This window comes from Typha latifolia, chromosome 6 (genome assembly GCF_019914945.1).
Source record: "Typha latifolia isolate L0001 chromosome 6, TyphaL0001v2, whole genome shotgun sequence".
In the NCBI taxonomy this organism is placed as follows: Eukaryota; Viridiplantae; Streptophyta; class Magnoliopsida; order Poales; family Typhaceae; genus Typha; species Typha latifolia.
In genome coordinates, this window is record NC_133091.1 from 4413744 (window position 1) to 4431598 (window position 17855).

General features: G+C 36.0%; 2 protein-coding genes across 2 annotated transcripts; both read left to right on the plus strand.

Annotated features, from left to right (window-relative positions):
- Positions 1 to 6277: 6277 nt before the first annotated feature.
- Positions 6278 to 12183, plus strand: LOC140790110 (uncharacterized). Its single transcript, XM_073140040.1, has 3 exons — positions 6278 to 6792; positions 9454 to 9891; positions 11890 to 12183. Exons 1-3 carry the CDS (start codon positions 6531 to 6533, stop codon positions 12078 to 12080), a joined length of 891 nt encoding a protein of 296 aa, XP_072996141.1. The 5' UTR covers positions 6278 to 6530; the 3' UTR covers positions 12081 to 12183.
- Positions 12184 to 15552: 3369 nt separating this feature from the next.
- LOC140790523 (arogenate dehydratase 3-like) lies at positions 15553 to 16647 on the plus strand. The gene has a single exon (XM_073140639.1). The coding sequence runs from the start codon at positions 15553 to 15555 to the stop codon at positions 16645 to 16647; it is 1095 nt and encodes a 364-aa protein (XP_072996740.1).
- The last annotated feature ends 1208 nt before the right edge of the window (positions 16648 to 17855 follow it).

A 17855-nucleotide genomic window follows, 5' to 3' on the forward strand; every position in this document is an offset into this window, starting at 1 on the left:
AACAATTTTCTGTAGATCATTGCAATTTGCATGGGCAGTAGTGTTCACAAATGGACTGGATAAGATAATGACATGTTTAGCATTTGGATTAAACAATCATTTTATTGTGTGAACTTTGCTTTATATTGCAACGATTAAGTATTTCTTTGTGTTCGTGTCTTTCGATACTATAAATTATTATCAGTTTAGCCAAAATTTACTTTCTAATCAAAATATAAAATTATTTAACATAAGCAAGATTGTTTATATCTCAGTTTAGTCAAAAGTTTAAAAGGTTAAAGTGATCTTACTAACCTTACTAGTTTAATTAATAATATGCGCACGTTCTATCACTTTTATTCTGTTAATATGAACATCCAACTGAGTTTGAGTTTGACCAAAGATTTTATAAAAAGGATTTCCTCCTTCATTAAGATATATTGAGGAACCCTCTTGGCTCTAGAAAATATAGCATAAGACTGTTGACTTCTCCACTCTTGGGCTAGAATTAATTTAATTAATGAGGCCAATATACACGATCTTCTAGGTAAACCTATTAATTAAGAGAGGACTAAGTACTCCAGGAGGCTAATTAAGACTATACGGGAAGCTGGCCATCTACACCCCCAACCACAAAGCCCACGACTGCGCACTTTGACCCAGAAAGGTAATGCTTGCATTCTTCAAACACAAGCAATATTAGTTATACTATGTCTACACGCTACGTTCTTTCATTAGTTGGAAGTTGGGATTGTTTACTGTCTCCAAGGTCAACTTTCAAAGCAAGATCTCTTTGGGGAAAGTCTAAGCACTCCACACCAATTATTAATATGAGCAAAAAATTATAGCTTTACATAGAACTCGCCATCTTTTTGTATATTATATTACTCTCTCTGTCATCTATAGGATACTTTATTTAGTTCATCATACATATTTACAAATACATAACAAAGGTCATGGAACATTACTCTTATTATCGGCTGAGAAATTTACATCTTATAGCTAATTTCTGTGAGAACTATTAGGTAGATAGTGTTTGAAAATTGACTCAGAATCAAGAAAGCCATTTGAATAGGTTGATGATAGATTGATGTCGTTCCAAATTTATGTGCCGGCATTTGAAAGACGTTTACCTCCGTTTCATAACCCGAAAATTTCGAAGGGGTTCAAACGAGTTTCTAATCGTGCACGGGCATTTGAATGCCATCCACCCGTTCGAACAACCTACTAATATCTTCTCCTCCAAGTCATCCTTATAAATACATAATTAAGGTTCTAGAGCTAGATAACCGTTGAAAATATTTGAAAGAGATAATCACCATTGTACTTAGAGTGTCTGCACCTAGAAGAGCCTTTTATGCTTGAATTTAAATAGTGGATTGAAGATTTTGCACCCCCTATAAACGTAGGCACATCACCAAACCACGTAATATCTTACGCTTCTCTTTTTTTTCACTGTGATTACTTGCATTTGGAGTTACTTATTCGTGGTCAGATTAATCTCTAATTTTGATTGACGTCTTATTTATGATTTTTTTTCTAATTGAATTGGATTTATTTTTTATTATTCCATTAAGAATTTTAGTGTTTAATTGAAAATTCACTTCCGCTAATCTATTTAGCACTACAGAACAGGCAATGCAAAAGCAAAGGTTGGTAGACCACTTTAATTTTTTTCCCTTCACTTACCTTATCCTTCTGTTAGTCCTTTGTTGAAAACTATCACTCGTTGAGAGACGTTGTTGTGCTAATTTGATAAAGTTAGTCGACACCTCTGTGCAGGAAATTTAGGGAAGAAGTGGAAAATATTTGCTACTCATGCACATCTGTTGATGTTAATGTGAGGACCTATAGATGATTACCTCAAATATAGAAAAGGATTTTACTGAGAAGGTTTTATAATAGATTATAAATTCATAGACTAATTATAAATTAGATATCTAGATTAATTCGTAGAAAAGGGAACAGAAGGCTAAATGTCTTCGGTCAAAAAAATAAATAAATAAATAAATAAAGACACGTGTAATATATATATATATATATGTCAGGATCTCTCTTTAGACAATTAGACTATCCATATTCTCTATTTTATTAGGTTAATTACAATTAGATCTCCTAACTATCACTCCCTATTATTTTCAAGCACAGAAGCGTAATTGGAAATTTTGGTTCTGGAACCCAAAATCTCAGATTACCTAGATGTGCTTTGTAAATATATTATATGTTATAGTAGTTTAATTAAAATATTCTATGTATAAGAAGGGAGAAAATATATCTAATATATTTAATATTTAGAGAAGAAGCCATAATTGTCACTAAAAAAAGAAGATAATAAAAAGAAGGATATAACAAAAGATGGGGCATTTTTTTGTCCATATATATATAACTCAGTTTGAAATTGAAACAAGTTTGAGTTTGATCTCGACCCACTCATCCGATCCAATTCTTGTCAGATCTTTGATTAGTGGTGATGATGCCATTGCCACGAAATATGATTATAACATCATCATTCAGAGAAGAGAACAAAGAATCCCAAGGAGAAGATAAATGATTGATGCGATAGATCCGCTGACTTCATGAAAACGTCAACCTTACGCACTTGGTGTACAAGAAACCAACCTCAATGACATCTTGCATGACTTCTTAACGTAAAAAGTCCAGAAACAGATGCATCAGTCTTTCTTAACAAGTAAACAAGTAATAACGTATTGTCAAACTTATCCTTCGATCAGTCGTTTGTTCAAAACTCTCACTCGTTGGGATACGTGGTTTCTTTCTTTTTTTTCTCCGTTGTTCTTGTCCCAACTGGTAAAAAGACGTAGGATGATGAGACTGACTGCAGGAAATTTAGGGGAAGAGTGGGAAATATTGGCTCCTCAAGCACACCCGTTGATGTGAATGTGAGGGAACCAGAAAATCACTTCAAATGTATATATATATATATATATATATATATATATTCAATGGCTCGACTTAATATAGAGTGCTAGCTCTAACTTGACTTTGAATAGAGATTAGGTTTGAGAATAGACGTTTTTCAGACTTGGGCTTAGCTAGACATGATCAAATGGCCCAGCCCGCCCGTGCCCAACCCGACCCGGCCCGGACCCGGTTTAGGCCCAGCCCGGCCCGAGCCCGAACTCGCCCGACCCGGCCCGAAAGCCCGCTCATTTGGCCCGCAACTAAGCCCGCCCGTCTGCTACAGTACTTTGCCCTTCTGCTACAGTAATTTACTACTGCTACAGTAAAAAATATTTTGGTATTATACCATTTTGCATTATTTTAAGCACACATTTAAAAAATTTTAATTTATTTTAATTTTTTTAAAATGGAAGAATATAAATATATATTTTTTAAAATAAGCTAATAGTTAAAAAATTCTAAAAATAGCTAAAATATGGGTTGGGCCAAGTGATTAGTGGGTCAGGCCGGCCCGGCCCGACCAGTTAGCCCGATCTCTCACGGGCCAACGGGCGGTAACGGGCTAGACTATTCTAGCCCGGCCCGAACCCGGCCCGGCCCGAGTGATTGGTGGGTCGGGCCATGGACAAATACTTAAGTCCGGTTGGCCCGAAGAGCCCGGCCTGCCCGATGATCATGTCTAGGCTTAGCCCAACTTGGACTAACTTGATTTGAAAATTGGCACAGTCAAGACTTATGCTTTGTTCAACTAGACTCGAGCTCGGCGGCACTACTAAAGCTGGGCCTAGCCTAAACTAAAATTTAAGCTCGAAAGTAATTTTGAGCTGAGCATAAGCTAGAGCCGGCTCGCTCACTCATTCACTCCCTTATATAGGCTATATAAAGAGATTAATCATCTCAAATATATATGTTAAATAATCGGACTAGCTCTCTCGAGAAATAAACTATAACGAGTCTAAACTATATACATATAGTTCTCCCCTAGTAAATCTATTAAAAAAATCAATCTTAACTATTATCATGGGCTAGTGAGACCGAAATATTGAGCTATAATGATAACTTATATTAATGAGATATTCATGATACATGCTGTGTCCCCTCTATATTGGTGGTGCTAGAGCTTATTTTGATAAACAACTTACGATGGATTATGGACAATCCAAATGAACTACACTGTGTTATCTATCATCTATTATGGCGAACTTGGAGTCTAAACTAAAGCATTAAGTTTAAATTAATTATTTTAAATTTGAGCAAATCAACCCTAATTCAAGTTTGATCAAATTTTGGGTGGTCTACATTCTATATATATATATATACATATATTAAATACATAGTAAACGAGATTCATTTTGGTTACTTCGGTAACACATGATGGATGCATTGATGTCCGGCATATAATTATATCATCATTTTAAAGGACAAGATAAGAATTATTCGGGTTGTGCTTTATATCAAATGTGGAGATTTATGCTAAAGAGCCGTCACATTTAAAAAAAAAATCTCTTATAAATCAGATTTTTGGAGGTTAATGAAATATTATCACCTTCTCTTGAAAAAAAAAAATTAATAAATGGGAGGACAAATGATTGATGCCCACTGCTCTTGACTTCACAGAACCGCCAGTTCTTATGCATTTCTCAACAAGAAAACAATCTCAATGAGGTCTTGCATGACTTAGTTAACATGGAAGTCTAGAAAACATGCTATTATTCTTTCGTAAGAAGTAGTTACAATGTATGTCAAACTTATATTTGGGTAGCTAGGAGGGGCTATCTCTGAATTCGATATCTTAACATTAATATGAAGTTTTTTGTTTAATTGAGAGAGCTAAACAAACAAATTAATTACAATATTATTTGCTAGCTAATAATCATGAATCCAATCCAATCCCCCTGGAGAACGAAACCACTGGGAAGAACCAAAGAAACTAGCAAGGGAAAGGAAGGGATTTTTGATACCCTTTAAATTATTATATTATATTTTTAGAATTTTTTTTTCTTTTGTTATCATTCACATCCTATCATATGGATATTTATCATTTGATCCATTTAATTTTATTTTTAATGCCTCAATAACATCTTGAGTTTATTTTATACTAATAACAACGAATAGAATAGAGAATACTCTATTATTTTTAAAAATAAAAAATAAAACATCTCTCATTTGACTTTAAAGCCTAGTTTTTCATTTATTGTTTACTTTAATCTGAAATTAAAAAAGAATGACGGTATTCTTGTCTTCAAGCATAAATAGTTGCATGTTAATTAGGTTTGACAGTTTTTTTTATGTAAAAGCTAATTTTGAGGAATATTTATATAATTACAAAAGATTTAATGATGTATGTTATGTGTGCAAAAAGACAGAAATTTTTTATATGTGTAAATGTTAAATTTTGAGAGATATATACAAGCAAACAAATTTTTGTTGAGCCTTATAAATGAAAAATTTTGGAAAAAAAAATAAAGAAACAAATATGATCCAAATGTTCCCATCTGAATTAAATGACTCATTTGTGCTCACCCTAGAAGCAGCCCTCTTGATTCAAAAGTCTCGGGCTAGTTTTAGAAGGTATCACTCTATGTTAGTCTAGGGCAGACTACTTGAATATACTATCAAACTTAACTGTGGTGATGTATTCTCATCAATCATCAATAGGATTGACATGTGCTTCATTGTTTGCAATAGTCTGATTTGCTTCGTGTTGGTTGGTGCCTTCTACACCACTGTAGACGATCTATTATAGGTTGAAGCTACGATATTGAAACCGGCCCTTCTGTATGCTTATGATTACAATCTTTTCAACCTCATTATGGATTCAGACTCCAAAGTTCTCATCAACACTCTTAACCACAAGTTTAATGCAAACACTTTTTTCGTAGATATTTTTTTGCTCTCTTATTTTTAACATTTTTTTTAATTATTTCTATATTATAAAGAGGCCAACAAGACAACTGAGTAGTTAGCAAATAATTAACATAAGGTACACTTTTAAGGTTTTAATTTTTATACTTAGAAGAGTTATGTCAAGAAAAAAAGAACTAAATACAGTAAAACGGATTATAGTTTAATGGCTTTAGATGTAATTATCTCTTCAGAAAAACTAAGCAAAGTGAAAGGGATATAACAAGAATTTTCATTTTATTCCCTCTCAAGTAGTTTTATTACAATTTACACTCTATTTATTTGCTATTTTAAATTAATAAATTAAATCATCAAAATACTTGTCCAGAGGCAGTTCCAATTTTCTAAATTATTTCCAGGCGATTTAATAAAATTGAGAGGTAACTAAAAATATTAAAAATAGAGGGTGTAAATCATAATAATCGCGACAGGAGTGGTGCGAAGTAGAAAAATGCCAATCTTCCAATCCACGGGGCGTCCGTTTTGGCTTCTTCCTCTTCTCCTGGTGCTCGAATTGGATGTAAGGCGGGTTCCAGGAGTAGAGAAGGAGAGGGGAGAGGGGAGAGGTGAATAAAGAGAAGTTTCCTAAGACGGAGGCAAACCGAAACCCTCCTCTTATCCGGGAATAGGATCCCCTTATTCCCACATCCTTTATCTCTCTTTCGTCCCTCTCCTCTCCTCTCTCTCTCTCTCTCTCTCTCTCTCTAGGAGGAGGAGTAGGGAGGATGCCGACGATGACCGCGATTGCATTGGAGCAGCTTCTGCTGCCCGACGCCGTTGGCCGCTTCCCTTCCAAGAAATCCGGCTACTGCAATGGAGTCACGAAGAAGGGGGACGAGGAGAGAGAGGGTCGTGCCGAGGATGGAGATGATGGGGAAGTGGAACACGATGACGGCGGTTTCCTCGATCCGAGGTTTACGAGGAGCCCCGGATTTGGGAACCAGGCGCTCTTGTTTAATCAGAGCGAGTTCTATGATGCTGCCGAAGGTTAATCTCTCTCTCACGCTCTTCATACATTTGCCTCTTTTGATCTATCTATCTTTCCCTAAACATGTTGTATCTATGTCTATGGAGACGAGTTACTCGATAACTTTATTGGATAAGAATTGTTGGTTATTTATTTATTCTTGATTCTTATCGTGATTGAAGGTTTAGCCTCCTGGCTAGGGAAAACATAAATTTTCTTTTGCGGATATTAGAGAAAGGACAGAATTTGTGATTACTTTGTCATCTTTGAGAGCTGTTTATTAGGACTGCCTTAATGCGCTTCAATGTTTAGTATTAGAAACTCAAAATATCATCTGTGACTACTAATTTAAATCTATGAGAGACCCCTGTATTATCTTTTTACTTCATAATGTGCAATGATTCAAAGATCAAAATCAGGTAGTGCTAAATAGCGAAGTGCTATTACTCCTCTCATGCATTTACGTGTTGACCATGAGGGGAAAACCAGCATTTGGTGTTATGATAAATTGATGGGAAGTCATGTTAGGACTCCCAAATTGATGGGAAGATAACCTTTTATTGTTATCTATACAACTATAAATGGATTGGTCTCCTACTACTTTGCAGGTAATGGATAATGTGGAGACAAGATCATTTCACTAACTTGTTAAAAGTTAGGTCAAATTAGATTTGATTTTCCCTTATCAGGGCAAATACCGATAGGTCGATACATCAAGATACATCAATGGCCTTGTTTATCTAAGGATGTATCAAGATTCTTCTTTATTTTATTCTCAAGTTTCTCCTAGTGTCTCAGTTTGTATTCTCCTTGATTGTAAATATATGTAAAGACAAATTCAGCTTAAACTAGCAACTTGCATCTTTTCCTTTTAGTTTTCTTTTAAATAAATTAAAGTAGCATCTTTTCCTATTATTTTGGTCCTATTCATTCAGGTAAAATGAGACATTTGAAATTATCCAACATTGGAAGAAGAGTAAGATGAAGAAAAGTGGTAAATAATTGAAGAAGCCCGAATATTATGTGAGACAAGTGTGATTTAGATCAACCAATAGAACATACGTAATCTCTGTGTGTCATTTTGGGGTTAACCTACTAGGAATTTTTGATTTGGAGTACAAGCAACTTTATTTCCTATACTAATAAAAAGATGTGTAATTAGAAAAACAAATATATATAAACTATAATGAGGGAGCTTACATATCAACTATTATTAGACCAATTTGTGCAACTTCATCTACCGATAGTAAGAGAAGCACAATCCACTAAACTAAGCCTACAATCTCTTGAATTATAGGAAAAAGGCAATGTTTTAACTTAAATATAGGTAAACGAGTTGAGGTTGAGCGAGTCGAGTTCTGCTCGGCTCAGCTAGAAATGGAGAATACCCCAGCCCGGCTCGAGCTCGAGACAAGTTTAGCTTAGCTATAAAGACTATTTCAAGTTTGTTAGTTTTCAATGTGTGACTAAAAGTGGAACTTCATGTGAAAAAAAAATAGCATACTCTCTTGATACAGATACTTTAACCAATTGTGCTAGAATAACTTTAGATAAATTAACAAAACTAAATATATATAATATATTTTTCAAGCTAATTTGAGCCAAGCTCGAGCGAGTTGACTTTTGCTCGGCTTAGCTCGATTAAATTTTTGAGCTAAAAAACTCAGCTTGACTCGGCTCATTCAGAGCTTGAGCCGAGCTCAAGTCTAGCTCTAAGCAAGGAATTTATTATCTGTATATTCTTCAACTTCTAAAATTTTTCTATGTTTAAAATTATTTTTCATAATTTAAGTAATTAAAAATGTTCAAACCTAAAACGGCTAAGATGATTAATACACATTTTCTCCAACGACTATAATACAAAGAATGAAAATACTAAGAACAATATTGAATTTGAATACATTCCCTAAATACTTGTGTTTATCACCATCATCACCACTACAATAAAGATGATAAAAGACCTCCTATAGGTGAGGCTAACAACCACCTTTGCGATAGAAGTGAGTATAGGGGTGTTAAAAGAGAAATGAAAAATGTGGAGTCAAGGAAGAAAAAATAGTAACAAAAAGGAAAAGAGAGAAAAATATGATAGAACCGTAAAATGTGGCGCTCACGACATCAAAAGATTGATAGTTGGTATCTCAAGTTGTATTCAGTTTAGATGCAATTTATTATGTGTTCCGCATATGGTTCACATATAAAATAATCAAAATTGTGTTTATAGCTAATACGACCGGATACGTAATACGTATCAGTTGATACAATTGATACTGGTCTGAAACCAAAGAAAAATTGGTTTTGGCCCTGGTTTCAGATTGGTAAGGGCTGATACCATACGATATTAGCCGATACTTGGAATCATGGGAATGTATCAAACACTAAGCAAGTTTACTTGGCAGTATTAATTTTCTAGATATCTTTTGATGATTTTTGATGAGACAAGTCCTGCTTCTTTAAATTTTAATGAAGTCTAGCATTAGAAGCCACTAAAACCACTATCATATGTCAACTTCATACTCTTAATAAGTTTACATGTATTAATTTTATCTTACTTTGTCTAGTAGTTTATGCTAGTTTTTCATAGACAAGTACAAGAACATTGTAGTGTTCCAGGCATTACTCTTTCGATCCTAATTAACCAATAATATCAAGTGTAATCACTGACACTGTCAGATTTGCAGATTTTTTATCAGATGGTTCTGTTTCACAAGCTTCTCCTTCCGTCAGCAGGAATCTTGAAACTGAATTGCGTCATATACGGTTCACTCTTCATGAAGAGATTGCAAGAAGAAAGAGGTCAGAGAACACTCTGCTCCTCATGCAAAAACAGTGGCAAAGGATGGCAGGATCTCTCTCTCGTATGGGGTTATCATTGCCTGTGAACCAGCACATTGAGAACATTCAACTTGAGGTGGATCCTGCAGAATTTTGCCAGGAGATTGTAGTTTCAAGGCTTGTTTCTGCAGCTATTGAAAGAGATTTGGCTCGGAATGAAACTGAAGCTATTGCCGAGGAATTCATTGATTTGAAAAACTATGAAATCTCTCGGCTGCAAGATCGGGTGCGATATTATGAAGCTGTGAACCATGAGATGTCTCAGAGGAATCAGGAAGTTACAGGTCAGAACATTTTCTTTCTTTTTTTAGTATTTCCTTTTGTCTTAACTATAATAATATAATATACATTGGTGTCGAAGAGATATCATTGGTGTATGATCTATTATGAAGGTGGATATGATAAGAAAATTTATTTTATGTTTATAATGCTTTGCAAGAAAAATTCCTTATTTATCCCTTTGTTGACTTGGTTTTATATTGATTCACAAAGATGAGGGTTTGAAGGTCATTGTTCTAGAAGAATGCTTTTTTTTCCTTGGTTGTTTTTAATGAAACTCACAAGATCTCTACTATTTTCTCCGATTAATGAATTTGCTTTTGTATATGCTATATAATTATTCAGTGTCACTTTAAAAATTTGAAAGGATCTAATGGTAATTGGTAAGAATAACAATAAGAAGCAATCTAGTGTCTCTATTGATTGGGGTCCTTGCAAGAATACTTATACATCTTGGTTTAGATTTCTTCAAGGAAAAAAAGAGTAAATTGTATTTTAAGAGCTCAACCGATTGTATCTCAATAGTTGTATGATAGTAATCCAGAAGGTTCAAGTTACAAGTCATTAAGGCAATCAGTCACTAGTTAGGCTTTTGTATTGTTATAGTTCTTCCTATGAGGTCTTTGGTCTTATTCCTAGTTGGCTAGGACTTGGTTAGGCTGGGGTATAGGTTACCTGAAGCTGTCCTCAACCTGCTCTAAACTAAGAAACACAAATACTTCCATATTCTCTCCGTATCCGAATTGGATACTGTATTGGATATGATACTTGCCATATACTTCCGGTTATATATCATATACTTTCATAAAGTATTTATTTTCTTTTAACAATAAAATTAATGTTGTGGATATTTCTTGGATATCTATTACATACTTCTTGAAAACTTCATAGACTCTTATCAATGTGAGTCAAATTGAAAGAGATTCCTAAATATATATCAACAATATATAATTCCTCAATTAAGAAAATGCAAGTACACAAGTTCACTAATATATGTGTGTGTGTGTGGGTGGGTGGGTGGATGTAAATATGTACTTATATGAGTAACGTATCCTAAGTCATATCCTTATTTTTCAAGATTTATCGTATTGGCGTATTCGTATTGTATCATATCCATGCTTCATATGCTGTAGACTCCAATAACCCTATTAGAAATGGTGTTAGTCCTGTGGCTATGTAGCTCAATCTGGAAGGGCTCAGGCCAAGTATGAGCCACTTGAACTGACCCTTTGCTTGCTTCAAGCTTCTCAGCGTCAAAGCAGAAAGGGGTCGGTCCTGCTCTAATAGCTGTTCAGTTGTGAACTGATGGTGTTTCACGATTAAATTCTTAGGATTGTGCCAATAGTGTAATTCAAGCTGTAATTTCTATGCTCTTGTGTAGAGTATCAATAATTGTCATAGTTGGTCCTTATGGAAAATGATATATCCATGTGGTTTTATTTTTCATACTGTAGGTTGATGAGTATTGCTAATCTAACCCATAGATTTAAAGCTGAGTTATTTTATCCTTTTGTGACTTTGTTTTTATTCTTTTATCTGTACTTTGAATTCACTTTGTAGTTGAAATTAATAATCTACATATAGCCTGCAACTTTTCTTCTATCGATTCTTGGCTTTGTACTCTTCTTTGGTTCAGATGGTCTCTATTTTAAACATACCTTTCCCATGGCCAATAGGATTTCTTGTTCGCATTCCCTTTGTCTATTAAATGTCCATGTGACAATTGAGGACTGAATTCCTCCTAGCTTAATAAAATCCACATGCAAGTTGACTAAGTTCCTTTTATGTCTGCTAACATCACTTTCTATTGTTTCACATCTTAAACACATGCATTTGTATTTCATGTGCTAATATTCTACATGTATGATTTGCGTTATTAATTCCATGATTCTATCCATATATCCATTCTACTGATACGGGTTCTGCTTTGTAATGTCCATATACTATGGTAAGGTTCTGTCATGATGACTATACTTTGATGGGTTTTACTTGGTGATATGCAGAATTGGCTCGCCAACGACTCGTGAAAAGAAGGACAAGACAGAGATGGATTCGGAGTTGTGTTGGTTTATCTGTTACAATTGGTGCTTCTCTCCTTGCATATTCTTACGTACCGAACTCTCTTAAGGAGTCATTGCCGCCATCCTCCACTGGTGATCCTTATGGAACTTTAGAATCTGGGCCATTTGCTTAAACTAATCAGGTGACCCTACAGTTTCTGTGTAAAATCTCAGTCTCCAACTTTGTAATTTTCTTTAATAATGATTAATGGCTTCATGGCTGCTTTGTTGTCTCAACATCAAGTTGAGTAGGTAACAACAAATAGTGAAGTAGAAAAAGAAGGGGGAAGGGGGGGGATGGTTATTTACATTAGCAGGGAAATAGCAAAGCAGGCCACATCAAGAGAAAATGATGTGATACTCGTATTCTTTTTTAATTAACCATTCCATTTTACTCTGCCACAAACTTGTAGTTATGGTCTATATGAACTACTAGCTGTTACTGCTACCTACTGTGTCATTTTTTTGTCCATAAAGTATTAAATAGTGACTATCTTTAATATAACTGTGGCATTCTTTTAGCACTCTGGTTGTGAGAATGATATTTTTTTGCTCTGGAAATGAATTTGTTGAACTTGAAATCCATATAGTATTAAATAGTGACTTGAATATAACTGTGGCATTCTTTTAGCACTCTGGTTGTGAGAATGATATTTTTTTGCTCTGGAAATGAATTTGTTGAACTTGAAATCCATATAGTATTAAATAGTGACTTGAATATAACTGTGGCATTCTTTTAGCACTCTGATTGTGAGAACAGTATTTTTTGGTCTGGAGTTGAATTTGTTGAACTCGAAATCATATATATATATATATATATATTTCCTCTTTTCTTAAGGCCCATTAATTCAATATGTAATGTTGCTATCTGTATACCTACCACTGCTGTCGTAAGGCTGACGAGAACTGTGCTTAATTCAATATATGTTAGTTTTTTTTTTTTTGGGTGATAGGGTCGGAAGTTCGCTAATTTCAGTTTCTATATATATATATATAAAGTTTCACTTTGAAGACAGCTAAAGAAACACGAACGATTTTCAAATCTGAGGCCTATTGCTATTGTAAGATGACACAGATTTGCTCTTATTTTGTAATTTTTGTTTACTCATTTTTCCTTTTCTTCCGTGTGTAGGATGCAAGGCTGCTTTTTTTAAGAATGTCCGTAGATAGATACTTATTAAGGCTGTGTTCATTCGTGGAATAAGGGTAAAATATTTACAAACATTTTAATTTTTTATACTAGAAGAAAGAGCTAATTATTAGTATGTTATTCTAATATTCAATTTAATATTAATATAAAAAAATAATAATTATATTTGATGTGACATAAGTTGATATAAAAATATTGGCAATTGATCATGTTTTAAATCAAATAATAAAAATATCCTTCAGTCGAGGAAAATAATATTTTAAAATTTTTTTCGCATTGTGTGGGGTTATAATTTTGCACTCAACTAAAGTAATACTCCGCATTGTGCAGGTATACGAGGTTATAACCCTGCACTAATATGAGTATGCTTTGGAGAGGAGAGAGAGGAGATAGTAATTGTAGTTGATATGATTAGTAATTATGTGTTGTTATTTTAAAAGGTAAAATAATAATTTTAAATTATTAATAAATAATTTTTAAAAAGTTGTATAGAATAAGATGAGAGAATATTAAATTAGTAAATAAGAACTAAGTAAGAAGTTTAATTACTACATCAGAATAAGAATATTTATTTTAGAATAAATCTATTCCTATCCTACAAGTGAACGGGAGGCTAAAGAAACAGTCCAAGTACCTAATATGAAGCTAGACTAGTCAATATTTTGCTAATATGAGCTAAATAAATAATTAGGAAATTTATTGCAACAACTTGTATAACAATCTGTTGCAATAATTCCCTAGTTATTAATAACTTGTATAACAATCACCAAGTCTACTTAGAGTTGGTAAGTACATTTCTCATGACCAGGGAGGTCATGAGTTTAACTTTAACCCCAAATAATATTTATAGAGAAATTATTTGCTAGTTGATAATTTGGTGGCTTAGCTTAATTCAATTGATAGTTCGGTAGTGCGGTTAGCTTGGAGGAACAGCTCGGCAACACAATGGCTTGAAACAGATCTCGACAGCGTTTAGTTTGGAGCAATTATTCGGCGACACATATGGCTTGAAGCTTAGACTATATTTTAAGCAGTTAAAAACTCAATTGGGGCCTAAGTGTTTTTGTATGTAGGGAGAGTTGGCTATTTGTCTAACTTATATCTAGTCTTTGGGCTCATAAAAGATCAAATGAAAAAAGAAGAGTGAATGAAAATTTGAAATCCACCGAAAAGACATTCCCACACAATTGTAATAATTTCTCTCCACTAAATCTTCTAATAGCTTTACCGCTTTAATTAATACTTTGATATTATCACTGCAGAATCAAAACTAATTATGACGAGAGTCCAACTCATAAAGATCCTTGAACCCAATTAAGAATGCTTACGCCTTAGCATGCAGCGCGCTGTCACAGCACTGCAACACCTCTCTGCCTATCTCCTTTCTAGCTCAAAGTACAAGCCGTCGGGCTGAACTAAATTTAAAAACATAAAACAAATACTCGACCAACCGCCTTAGTCCGTGTGGATCACGTGGATGGCTGGCTGGCTGGGGGCCACTTTTCGTCCATTCAACCACGAAATTCTCCCACGTGGTGGAATGCGATAAATGCTGATTTTAGACAAGTAAAATACTAACAATTGAGTATTTTACTACCATGGCAATAAAGTGGTCTTTGGCATTGAGTTTAGAAGGTAAACTATTTCTATAAATAAGTTTTAGGAATATCTTACTTACGGTCAAATCCTCCAATTAGGTCAGTTTTTCGTTTTCCTTTTCTATTTTGTTTCGCTAATTTGACGCATATTTTCAGTCAATTCGCACGTTTGACGTGATGACGGAGATTACTACGCAACTGCTACGCAAGACGAGAGCTTTTGCCTACGCAGACTAATTCCTCTTACCAAACCAATAGTAAGTAGGATGAATATTTCTCCCTTGAAGAAAGACTGCAGCTCTCTCGACTTGCTGACCAGTCCACTCATTCCTACCGACCTCACCCACCAACCAAACCCAGACCCAGAAATTAGCACGCTGTGAAATTAGCAGAGACGAAGTTAATAAACAGTTCGGAAATTTACGAATTTATGACTCCAAATTCACTATTCGTAAAATAAATTCACAGAAGTGGAAGGTTTAAATGGATAATAACTTATTGGAAAGAAAAAAAAATAGAAAATTTTAAAATAAAAAATAATTATTTAATAGGTAATATATGTCAAGTGGGGGGTCTCATGGGCGAATTAATCCCCACGTTCCCACGATCCTTCTCTGCCGCTTCTCCCACCTAACACCCCTCACCCACCAAACCCGACGAAACTATTCAGCGGTATTCTTTACTTGTATATAAACTCCTGCCCTTCTCCTTCCTTCTTTAGCCAGGGATCCCTACCACGATCTCTGTGCATCTAATTCTTCTCTAATTTATCCCCATCCCCCTTCTCTTTACTTCTTGATTTCCAAAAAACAAAAAAAAACAAAAAAAAAAAAAAAAGTTCGATTAGATCTGATCATAATGGCGCTTAGGATTTCTACCTCTCCGATCACTGCTAGCTTGAAGCATCAACATCAGAATCGCAAGAAGACGTATCCTGACGCTTCCTCCTCTCCGCTCCGATCCGCCGAGGAGTTCGCCTCTCGCCTCGGGTTCGAGCTCGCCGCCGCCGACCTAGAGCGCCTCTTCCGGTGGACCCCACCTCCTCCGTCCGCCGCCGGCGGCATCCCCCTCCGCGTCGCCTACCAGGGCTCCCGTGGCTCCTACTCCCAGGAGGCCGCCGCCGCCGCCTTCCCCTCCTCTGCGGGAGCGGCCTTCCCCTGCCACCACATGGAGGCTGCATTCGCTGCACTCGAGGACCTCAGCGCCGACCGCGCCGTCGTCCCCCTCGAGAACTCCCTCGACGGCCCCATCGGCCGCAACCTCGACCTCCTCCTCCGCCACCCCGCCGTCGTCATCTCCGGCGAGCTCCTTCTCCCAGTCAACCACTGCCTCCTCGCCCTTCCCTCCTCCCACCCCTCCTCCCTCCGCCGCGTCGTCAGCCACCCCCAGGCCCTCGCCCACTGCCGCCGCCGCCTCGCCGCCCTCGACATCGCCGTCGAGGAGGTCCCCTGCGCCGCCGACGCCGCCCGCATCGTCGCCGAGGAAGGGATCGCCGACACGGCAGTCATCGGCAGCCGGATGGCCGCGCGCGAGTTCGGGCTGCGGGTCCTCGAGGAAAACCTCCAGGACCAGGCCGAAAACGTGAACCGCTTCCTACAGCTGGCCCTGGGCCCCACCCCACCTCCAATAACCGGACGCGAAAAGACCACTTTAGCCCTCTCGCTGCTTAACGGGCCGTCGGATCTTTTCCTCGCCATGCGGATCCTCGAGAGCCGGGGCGTTAAGGTCACCCGGGTCGACCACCGGCCCAACCGATCGAACCCGGTTCGCGTCGTCGTGGAAGAAGATAAAGAAGACAAGGGGATCAGGCAGGAAAGGGTGTACATGGACTACGTCTACATCTTAGACGTGGAGGGAAACAGGTCGGACGTCGAATCTGCACTTGCTAGATTGGAGGAGATCAGTGGGTCTCTACGAGTATTGGGGAGTTATAAATGCACGTACAAATTATAGTAGCACAAAAAAATTATGGATTTATGAATCCCTGCAAGAAGAAGGGGAAAAGGGGAACTGAATCTGTGCATATTGAAACTTTTTTTACAGATTTCATTTTTTTTTTCTTTTCTTTTCCTTTTATTTCTTCACTTGTAAGATGATATGAAAGAATAGAGACCCAAAATACCAAGTTCATTTATCTCAATTTGTTCGAAAAAACACCATCAATTTTTTTTTTTTTTTTTTTTTGTTGTTGCTTGCATCAGAGATTCTGTGTCTTTAGATTCCAGAGAAACTATTAGACAATATTTAGTTTTCTTAAAGACCGGCCCCTAGCCTAGTTATTCAAGATCATCATGTTTGTAAAGAATGAACTAATTAATCCACCCCTACATCTGAATAATAACCTTGAATTCAAATGATGTCACATGCTTACAGATTTTATTTTCTGTGTGGAAAGAACAAAAAGAGAGCAGTTTTAAGTAGTCTGGTTAAAGATTACAAGGTAAAATGAAGACAAAATTCTATTCTTGGATTTAGATTCGTCAGACAAGTTGTTCTCCTAATAATGATGTTGATGCAGTACAATTTTAATTTTAATGCAACAATTCAATTATTAGTTCTACCACTTTCGATTTGGGGTTGTAGCTTTTGAATACAATTAGCTAAATATATTTATATTAAAAAAATAGCTATATATTTGGCACCTTTCAACCACTCTTTGTTGTTAACCACCAAGCTAGCTGGCTATAATTATTTGTCACTAGTATCATATATCTGTCATTCAATGATCTGTTTCTTTACAAAAAGTATCTACCATTCAATCATAATTTATCACAAGGTTATTGTTACGTTTGAGAGAGAGTAAAATTATTATCTCAACTGTATCCAAAACAACGCAAAAAGCTCTCAACTCTAAAGCTATTATAATGCGAATTGATTGGCAAAACCTTGCTGTCAGCTTACGGTAATGATAAAAACTTACAGTTTTCAACTTTATCTTTTATTTATACATACATACATACATATATATATATATATATATTACTAGACCTTACGAGAGAAGAGACATCCAATAATCTCTATAGTTTTTTTAGTCATAACCCACACAAGACGTACTCAACCAAGCTTGGGTTGAAGAAAAAGTCATTAAAGAATCCAACCACCTTGAAACGTAAGCCCATAGATTGCGAAACCTATTATGTTTATATAATTATTCCCAACTT

Coding starts and splice junctions, on each gene's coding strand:
- LOC140790110 (XM_073140040.1), top strand. CDS start 6,531: ATGCCGACGATGACCGCGATTGCATTGGAGCAGCTTCTGCTGCCCGAC. Junction 6,793..9,453: donor GTTCTATGATGCTGCCGAAG/GTTAATCTCTCT, acceptor TCAGATTTGCAG/ATTTTTTATCAGATGGTTCT. Junction 9,892..11,889: donor GAGGAATCAGGAAGTTACAG/GTCAGAACATTT, acceptor GGTGATATGCAG/AATTGGCTCGCCAACGACTC.
- LOC140790523 (XM_073140639.1), top strand. CDS start 15,553: ATGGCGCTTAGGATTTCTACCTCTCCGATCACTGCTAGCTTGAAGCAT.